This window comes from Manacus vitellinus, unplaced genomic scaffold, assembly GCF_001715985.3.
Source record: "Manacus vitellinus isolate BGI_N305 unplaced genomic scaffold, ASM171598v3 scaffold_32_pilon, whole genome shotgun sequence".
NCBI classification, from domain to species: domain Eukaryota; kingdom Metazoa; phylum Chordata; class Aves; order Passeriformes; family Pipridae; genus Manacus; species Manacus vitellinus.
Window position 1 is genome coordinate 7,421,802 of NW_021940460.1, and position 10,045 is coordinate 7,431,846.

General features: G+C 43.0%; 1 protein-coding gene across 1 annotated transcript in view; it reads left to right on the forward strand.

Annotated features, from left to right (window-relative positions):
* The window catches only part of EFCAB5 (EF-hand calcium binding domain 5), a 36,823-nt gene extending 26,957 nt beyond the window's left edge, over nucleotides 1–9,866 (forward strand). The window contains exons 11-19 of the mRNA XM_029961391.1: nucleotides 1,242–1,531; nucleotides 2,380–2,558; nucleotides 3,299–3,527; nucleotides 4,237–4,389; nucleotides 5,551–5,642; nucleotides 6,409–6,662; nucleotides 7,208–7,437; nucleotides 7,629–7,722; nucleotides 9,184–9,866. Coding sequence (XP_029817251.1) covers nucleotides 1,242–1,531; nucleotides 2,380–2,558; nucleotides 3,299–3,527; nucleotides 4,237–4,389; nucleotides 5,551–5,642; nucleotides 6,409–6,662; nucleotides 7,208–7,437; nucleotides 7,629–7,722; nucleotides 9,184–9,311 — 1,649 coding nt within the window. The 3' untranslated portion in view covers nucleotides 9,312–9,866. The remainder of the gene's footprint in view (nucleotides 1–1,241; nucleotides 1,532–2,379; nucleotides 2,559–3,298; nucleotides 3,528–4,236; nucleotides 4,390–5,550; nucleotides 5,643–6,408; nucleotides 6,663–7,207; nucleotides 7,438–7,628; nucleotides 7,723–9,183) is intronic.
* The last annotated feature ends 179 nt before the right edge of the window (nucleotides 9,867–10,045 follow it).

Sequence of the window (10,045 nt, forward strand, 5' to 3'; positions counted from 1 at the left end):
TATCGTTTAGCTCACTGGAGGCAGCTGGTGGGATGGGGAGCACCCCAACCTGTCATGTTTGATGACTGTCTGTCCAGCCAGGAAAAACTGGCACTTTACTGCTCTCTTGTATTCAAAGCATGCCAGAACAGACTATGGAAATATGGAAGGACATAGTCCCTTCCATGAAGGGCTCATAAACTAAAGGACAAATAAATAGAAAGAGAGCATAGCAAAATCAATACCAGCAACATAAAACTATTTCTAGCAGCTTCAACCTAATCTCTCAAAGACATGGAACAAGCAGGTCTGGGGGGAAGGTTCACAGACGTTGCATTGCTCCTGGATGGAAACAGAGTGAAGAGTGAGTAGAATTATTTCATTTTCCTTGTAAATGAAAAGTGTAACATTAGATATAATGGGGAAAATTAGGCATTATGCTGTGGCTCAGTAGTGAAGGAAGTGATCATACTGCATTCAACTTCATGCATATTTCTTTCTTCATCTTTTTTGTAAAGAGAGAAGAAAGAGGAGGTGAATATCCAAATATTTTTATACCATAAAAAAATTCTCCATCCTAGTTCTGTCAGAAAATCAGAAATTAAATTAAGAATACTGAATGTTCTTTAGATGATGAGCTGGATAAGACAGCATTAACAGGCAGCTCCACCATGACTGGGCCAGTTAGTACTTGCTACTTCTACAGCTGAAATCGGTGATAATAATGATAGAATGGTTTGGGTTGGAAAGGACCTTCAAAGGTCATCTAGTCCAGCCCCTGCCATGACCAGGGACATCTTCGGGTCCAACAGGATTTGAAATCAGGATGCAGAAAAAATGATGGAAGCGTTAGTCACAGAGCTCCCGTGAATCCCGAAGCCAGGCAGGCGCCTGCACCTTCCTCAGGCTGTGCAAGAGCACCCCCGTGAGCCCAGAGCCGGGGCTGGGGAGAGCCTGCGCAGGGCTGGGACAGCTCGGACAGACCAACACCTGGGTAGAAACCAGTGCTGTGCAGGGTTCCTTCTCACTAGGAGGGAAAGCAGGCGTCCAGAGGAAAGGAGGAATCCAGTGTGGAAGCTGGAGATTACCTGTCACTGTGACAACTTCCATTTAGGAGATATCTGAAAGAAACCCAGAACAATAGACTAGAACACCCCATCCAAAGACAGTTTAGGGTTTGATTAATATTCTGCAAAACTGATTAATCAACTACATTGTCTGTCTTATTTTCTGTTTGGTTTTTTTTTTTTTTTTTCTACTAGCAAAGGCACACCTTTGCTCCCAATACCCCCAGCTCAGCAGAGTGGAGATGGTATCCCCAAAGGTATTCCAGACCTTCCTTGAATTAATTGCTTCTGAGTTAACTGGCAATGAGGATGAATCTATTGATAACTTGGTGAGATTTCTGACCACAAGTGTGGAGCAAAGTCATAGGGAGTCCTTGCAAAGCTTAACCAGGAGGAAATGGCTGCAGGACATCCAGCAAGCGGCTGAGACCGGCGGAGCAAGGATGGAATCGGTGTACAAAGCAGTGCTTAAGGCCATCTCCCAGGTGGGCATCCCAGGGAGCACAGGAGGTGCTTCTGTTCGGTCAGGACACTGATTCCAAACCCTGGAATTGAGTGGAACTCACAGGTAGCCTGGGAAGCTGCTCTAAGGCTGTTTCCTTGTGCTTTCCTATACTTAGCTGATGTTCAGGAGAGCCTGTGGTTATGCACAGAAAGGGTCACTGATAGATCAGCAATGCAAGGATTCCTGTCCTTGCTATGCCAATACAGAAGAAATCTCATGAAAACTTATAGCTCAGTTTGGAAGAACTGACTCAGATCAGATCTGGAAATCCATAGTTATAGTTTTGGAGCTTCTGAAATGAAACACACCAGAGTCAGTTTGGGACAAAGATGGTTAATTTGTAGTGGAAATATTTTCATTTTTAACTTACAGCTGCAACTTTAGCTGTTTGTCCTCACTATTAAAGCCCCCCTCAAAGCCAAACTTCTCTCTGAAGTGCTCTTCTAGTATTGTCTAGGTTTGTAAATGTGGCAACTCTGGCACTCGTTTGTGTTTTTTTTCCCAAAGAAATCTCCTATTAGGGAAGAAATCCACAGGACTTTTGCTTAGGGATTATAGTAAGGGATTATTTTTATATTATTTACTTCTCCCCATTAAGAGCAGGAAACAAGAAATCCATTTTCCTTGCCAGTCAAAATACTGAGTGTTTTTGCTTGTCACAGAGTGCTCTGGGCAGACACGGCCACGTCCCGCTGGGGGTGTGTGACACCCAGACTCAGTGACCCAGAGCAGCACCTCAGCACAAAAGAGACAAGTGCTAAGGACATGAAATAAATGCAGTGGTCAGTGCTAATGTCCATAATGTAATGGGAAACATCTGGTTGCTAGGATGCAGAAGCCCATGGGGGTAACAAGAAGATCAGTGCCTACATTGCCCTTTTGGAAGAGAACCAGCTCCCAGCAGAGCAGGGCCAGGGCCAGGTTCTCCTGCGCTACGTGGCCTGTACTGCGGACGATGCTCCGCACGTCCTGAACCAGACACTTCACAGGCACATGAAAGGAATAAGGTAAGAAAAGCTGCAAAAAACTGTTCCTTTTTCTCAAAACTATTTGGAATGTAGGGGTACTGGGCAGTGTTTGGGATGCACTGGAAACTGAGGGTCATGGAGTACTCCAGAGAGGAAACCTCCTGAGAGACTGTTGTGGAAGGATCCAATATCCTAAAAATGTCCTATACTCTGCACAGTCTTCTTAGAACTGCTCTGTTTGGGATTTCACTCCTTTCCTTGGGGATATTAGCTCACAGTCTAATGAATCTCATCCTTTAGCAAATGTCTGTGGCATTGGGCCTACATTTCCTTCTTTAAAAATTAATTCCCATACACAATTTTATATCCACAGGATATTTTTTTAGAACAATGCCTTTCCCTCCCTAGTGTTTATGCTATAAACAGCTTTCATGCCTCTTCACTTGTCATTTCCAAAAGCCAGACATACTTGTCTCTTTAAATATTGCTGCTTCAAACCTATTAAATGTAACTGCTGCTTGCTTCTGTATTCCTTTTCATTCCATTCATTAGCTGATGTTTTAAAATGTCCTAAGGATGAAGAGTGACTTATTTATTACCACTATCTTTCGGATACAAGTGGTAAATGTGGTATTGCTGGGTGTGGTCAAAGTGCAGAGCTCACACCTTCCTCCTCTGATGCCAAAAAGCAGGGAGAGATCAAAGCTCTGCAGTATTTACTGTTTCACTAAAGGCTTTCTGCTCCTCCCAACAAACCTCCTCATAAATTTATTTTTCAGCTTTGCAGCTGTTGATGAAGGAAAGCCAATCCATGTTCCAAGAGTTCAGCTCCACGGAAATATCCATTTCTGGAACTCTGAGCGCCCAGTGGAGGAGAGGAAAGGTTCCCTCCTGGTGCTGCCCCTGTATGATGCTCGCTGGAGAGTCTTTGGCATTCTAGGACTTGACACTCTTCGGGACCAGTGTGAGAAAACCATCTTTCTGACCCATGAAATCATTTTCTACCAGGTGGGCACCATCAGAAAGCAGTTTCTTAGTCCAATCTGCAAAAAACTTGTGATTTTCACATGTTTGTTCTGAGTAAACGTAAGATGTACAACTAAGAAAAGATCTACTGGTCCCTTTCTGCAGTATAGGGGGAAAGTGGTGTGAGCAGGACACCTTAATAGTGTCTTACCTGAAACCAACTGAGCTATCACTTCAGCAGGAATTTATTTAATCTTCTCCTGACTGGTAAATTAACTGTCTTTTTGTGCAAAGCCCAAAGATAGCAGCTTTTATTTCTTGAAGCTCTCGACCTCATTTTTGTGTTCATTTCCATAAAGTGGCATGAAACCTTACTTTTTACGTGGTGGAATAACAGTAAGCAACAGCAGCCCGGATTTCTTTGGGATGCTCTTTGGAATCAACCTGAGTGTGGGTGCATCATCTGGACAGCAGGGAGCGCAGCAAGCCAGCCTTACCAGTCCATTTGGCTATTTCCACTAAAAACCGGCTAATCTAGTTTAGGACTTAACCAGTCACTTGGCTGTGACCTGGTACTGGGAAACTTTAGAGCATTATTTGATAAAGGACATTTCACAGTCACTTTTCAGCTCTACAAGTTCAGATTAAAGTAACTTCTTACAACCATTTTGCTTCACGAACACTTCCCCAGCTTTTTCCCCCCAAATCTTGTGGAATTGTCTGGCTCATATGGAGGATTCTGCTTTCACAGGGAGTTTCCCATGCATTCAGCAAAGCCTACCACCATATCTGCACACGGGAAAATGTCCTACAAATGGCTGTTTATGCTCTGGGCTGGTTGTATCCTAGGACACCCAGCATCCACACCGTCACCATGTACCTGGTGGAGCCTGCCAAAGACAAGGTACTGCAGAGAAAAGGTCTGTAATTGTCAGGGGCTGAAAGGCTGCTTAAGGAAGATGTGCCAGCCCTAGTGCCTGTGTTTTCCCAATGGTTTTATTGTTAAAACTGAAGCCTGCCCAAGATTCTTGTGCCTGCCCATGCAACAAAAGGGCTACAAAGGTAGAGAAGGAAGTTTCCCTCTATAAAGGAGATCCTTCTTCATTCTTTCCATCTTCCCATGTAAAACAATTCAAGAGCAGTGCTAGTATAGACCTTCTCCATGGGAAAAGGGAATATTCTCCTACCTCAGTGCTCACTGCTGCATAGCAACCAATAGAGCAAAACCCCACACCCATCCATCCATCCATAGCTTTGCTGTCTGGAACCTCCACGAAGGGAGATGCTCTTCTGTGGAGATTCTCTGCATGTCAAAGTTATGGTACTTTATAGGGAAAAAAGAACGTTTCAGCTAATGTATTAGCTCTTTGTTCTGAACCAATGTCAGCAGCCAAGATGTAAATACAGCTCAGGAAGTGGCTGATTCCCAATTAGGCAGCTTGTAAAGGCAGCCCCCACTCTGTGCAGGTCAGATTCCAGTTGTTCAGCAGGCACTCAGGCCCTGGGAAGCTTGTCACTTCATGTACCAGCGAGTTAAGAAGAAGAAAAGTGTATGCAATATTTAGGACCGATCCCATGTCATCCCAAAGTCTGTATGACATCTGCTGTAGCCATAATTCAGCTGCTTCCTCTGATAAGCATGGTTTATGTTGGCAGTGTTCTGTTGTCATTCCAGGCTCGGCACTGTTCCCTTGTTAGCTTCCTGATAGCCAGGTCACTCACTCCCCTCTGTGCTTTTCACGTGCCAAGGCTCACTGACACAAACATGACATGAGAAAGGATGGGAAAAAGAATGGAAGCCTCTAGGTCTGTGGGTGTTCCTCAGTGTGGAGCCTGGGGGTGGATTAAATAGTCTGGCTGAGGGAGGTTCAGGGCACATTCTTCATGTATCTTGAGTGATACAGTGTGGGAATAAAACCAAGCATTGTTGGGAGATGTCTTTAAACCACCCCTTGAACGGACATGGGAGTTTCCTATAAGAAATAAGCCATTTCCTCTCCCTCCAAACTTCAAAATATCTGTTCCTTTCTTGGATGCAGCTAAACCTCTCTTTTCTCTCTGGCAGGCTCTGTGCGAGATGATCACTACAGATAACACAGGACAAAAAGAAATCCATAGCTCTCCTGCTCTTCTCCTCAGAGAAGAAAACCTGCTAAGGTAGGCTCCAGTGGCCAGAGTAGGAATAGTCCCCTCTGCTCTTAGACTCAGCCTACATCAGGCATGATCCATGTTGCACAAAGCCCCTGGCAGTGCAACCCTGTGACAGTGTCTGGCTGTAGCTCTGTCACTGTCAAGGCTCCTGGTGCGTACAGACGTGACACTGAACTGTGAAGGGGGGAGGGGTATTTTCTCTTTGAGTTTAGGCTTCCAAAAACAACTTCTGATTTAATACTTAGTAGCTGAGCTGCCAAGGTTTGCAGGATTAAAGCCTACACTGAACCATTTTGCTCTTTAGCTTAATCTGTCCCCTTTCCTGGCCACATTAGTCTCATTTTCTTCAGCTGGCTGTTTCCTTCCACTGTCAAGATCCTCACAGACTTGTCTTTCAAGCATATCATCCCTGTGGTCAAAGTTGCTTGAACAGCTATTTGCTGTTCCAGCAGCTGTTTTTACTTTTTATAAAACTCTATGGATTTATATTGTCACTGCATTTATAAACAGAAAACTGTTTTTAAAGCAAGGTTTGTTAAATATTTAGGATTTTCAGCAGTCACCTTGGCTAAGCAATATCTGTTCCCAGTGCTATTTTCTCCTTTGGCTGGAATGATACTTAGAGCTGTGCATATTTCAGCTCAAGGAAATAACCTATGATTTAGTAATGTAATACCCTTAACAGTGAGAGATGAATGACATCTTATTAAAATATGCTAAGAAAATGACCAAAAGAAACCAGAATGATAAAATCTAGTACATTTTATTTCAGGGATTACCTGTTTAGGTGCACAGACAGTTTAGAGGCCGCTCTCACTGCTGCCCGTGGAGAACAGCACATTGCAGTACCTCTCCATGACGTATCAGGACAAGCTCTTGGCATATTTGATATCAGCATTGGACACCACAAGAAATTACCACCTCAGGAACAGAAAGACCTGCAGAAAATGCTAAAGATGGTCCAAGCTGCCTGCTTGGAGATCCTGTGGAGGTCTCTAGAGGAAACAGAACCAACCTATGTGCTGGGTATTGTGCATAGAGACAAGACAGGGTTTTTTAGGAGTGAAATTAGGAATCTCAGTAAAATCACATCTAAGGTATCTTTCCTACAAGTATGGAAAGACAAATACAAATCTTTGGTTTATGTAAACAACTTCTGAGTAAGCCTAAGAGCTTAGTGGAGCACAGTTAAACAGAATGGTTAGATTTTAACTCTGGTTCACAGGGTACTTTGTGCTGAAATCAGAGGTGTGAAGCAAGGTGCCTTGTCGACCTCAGGGATCTAGCCTGTCCTCCTCAGAACTGCTCTAAGAGCAAAAGAATTTGAATGTCACAGAATTGTCTGCAGGCCTGAACCCTTGGGTCTCAGGACCTCTGCTTCCCCTGTGTTGTCCCCTTCTCAAGCACATATCCGTTTTTAGAAGCTTGGTAGGATACTTGGGCTGCAAACAAATCAATCAAGGAGGCAAAGAGTTAATCACAAAGAGAGCAGAGCTCGTCAGTTAATAATGTAAGTCTTGAGTAGCAGATGTTTCTGAGCAACTTCATGGGGGGTTTGTTTTTGATTGCAGAGGCAGAACGGGTGGCAAAGGTGAGGCACCCAGGGGTTCTGTTCCAGCGGTTCATGCTGCAGGACCTGCGCGAGTGTGTCCGGAAACTCGGTGCCGAGAGCTTTGCTGGAGTAAAGAGCTGTGCAGAACCCCCAGCTCTGCTCCACGACATAATTAAGGCTGTGCTGTTGCTTTTGCATCCAGACTGGAAGGGCTCAGAGGAGATCGAGAACTGGAGTCAGTGTAAACTGGTGAGACTTCAAATCGCTGAGAGTTTGTTTTCTATTATTACTCCCTCAGGAAGACTCAGTGGAATTTGCCAAGGGGGAATTGGCAGTGAAATAATTCATTACCTATAGATTTCCTGTATGCTTCTCTCTGCCGTCTTTGATTCTGTAACCTTTTCATCACCACCTGACTCTTTCTGTTCTTTGCATTGCAGAAACTTGATGACAATTTGATTCAGGAGATTTATTGCTTTGATCCAACTGCTGCATCTGTGCAAATTCAAGCAGAGCTGCTGGACTGCATCACTGGTAAATATTATAAACTCCTTGTGAGGTTCCCAGGCACAGCTCAGAAATAGTGTCGGTGGCCACCTTCAGCTGAGTACTTTTAAGGTCTTTACTTCACAAATTAACTTTGATTTCACAAGAGATTAAACAACAGATAAAGGTTCCTAAATATCTGCAATCTTTTTTGGTCACTAGAAGTCAACCTGTTTAAAATTTAGACTCAAAATTCACGGCCTTAAAGAAAGGGGAGCAGATCAGCTTTGAAAGCTTCCAGAACAAGTGATCTCATTGTACACCTCCAGATAAACATATGAAGAATGAGAGTTCTTTTGGCAAGTAATATGTGAAGACATATGAAGAATGATGGTTCTTTTGGCAAGCAAATCTACTTCAGACCTCTGTGCCCTGCCCTAGGGACTGACCCAGCTCCAAACAGGAACATGACTGTGGGAGGACAGCGTGAGCCCTCCTCTTTGTAAACACCATCTGCCAAGTGCTTAATGTACTCACTGGCCACAAACAGGAGCTGGTTTTCAGCCTGTCTTTCTCTCCTTTAATAAACATGGGCTTTTTTGGTGCCAGGGCACTCAAGAGGCTATTATTATTATTATTATTTGCAATATCTCTGCAAGAGAAATTACTTGTTCTTGTTGAGATCTCTCCCTTGATGATCTGAGAGGCCTGTTAAAAAACAAACCTGGACAAGAGTTATTAATTTAGCTGGAGATATTTATCAACAGTACCTTGCCTGCTGATAAAGAGTAAACACTTGAGGCCGTCATGGTTCCTTTTCATGTGTTCTCCTCATATATATTAAACTAATTCACTGGAAAGAACAAGGCAGGCCTACAGCATCTGATGTTCCTACAGCTATGGACAAAGATGTAACTAGATTAAAGAATACAGCTTTGGCCATTTGCTGGTATGCTAGGAAAGGTTGGTTTCCCAGGATGAAATGCAGGTATAACTCACAGTTACAGGAATTCCTTTAAAATGAACATCAGGTAATACACGTATGTTCCATATATTTGTGCTGTAATATAGAACAGAGCACAAAACAACCTGTGTTCTGTGGACAGAGCAACCTTTATGGCATGATTATGTGATGACTTTTAATAGCACTTAGTAAAAGCTTTGAATGATATTACTCTTAAATCTGAACTTGGATTAAAAAAAGCACTTTTCTCATTGTATTTTTGATTATCAAAAGTTTAGCATTAAAATATAGCAGAGCACTTTGTACAATAATAAATGATAATAAATTATAATAATAAATTATAATAAAAAGTCAGCACTTCTGTGATTGACAGGTCACTGTCACGATAATGCTCGGTGCCTTTCAAAACATCACCATTCTGCAGGGTGGAATTACTGGACTCAGGGAAAGCACTGCTGATGGGATGACCTCTCTTTGATTTTGGGGCAACACTGCTCATGCTTTTGACTTTCCCTCTTGTAGTTACAGCTCTTTTTTGGTTGCAGGTGTCCCTGAAGCGGCGGTGTGGCAGCAGGGCTGTGCTCCAGCCGAGTTCCTGTACCACTGGGTTCACACCTGCCTGGCACTCGCAGAGATCACAGGGAGCCAACACAGTGAAAAACCCCATCCTTAGTTCCTTTTGGCATCCAGTTGTTGTGTGCCTCCAATTAAATCTCTTAATTCCTCGTCTAACCCTTGTGATTCTAGTATTTCACAAATTTTAAAATTTAAATTAACTGTTGTTTTTCTATTTTTTTTTAAGCATAGCCATAAGTATTTGTTGTTAAGATGGTTGAAGTTTGTTAGGGATTGCTAGTTAAAATGATAGGAAGTCTGTTAAGGATTATTAAGAAAAAGTAATAAAAACATTAAAGGAAACAATTTTTCTAATATAGCTACTGAATTTTAAAGGCTTGAATAAAGTTTTGGGTGTTTTTAAGCAGTGACTTTATGACTCCCCAGCTACAATGCTCATAAATGATACAGCAAAAATTTTCAAGATTCAGTCACCTTAAATGACTTTTTTGGAATAATTTTAAGCAGAGGTTATTAATCAGCATTTTGTAACATTCTTCCGAACACGCTGCAGAAAAGCCCAACACTGTTAATATAACACAAAAAGCTTTCTTATTGGGATAAAGCTTGATATTACAGCAACTGCACTGTCGGCAGCGAGATTTCATCTTTCCAATAACGTCCCTTTTGGCAGAATCACTTTTTTAATAATATTTTGGGAAATTAAAACTCCTCTTTCAGTCTTTAGCGGGCAACAAGTGACAGGTCTGTGATGACTGAGGGGGGCAGGACGGCTCTGCACCCCCGGCCCGGGGACCGGCGACCACCAGGGGCATAGCCGGGGGTGCCTCA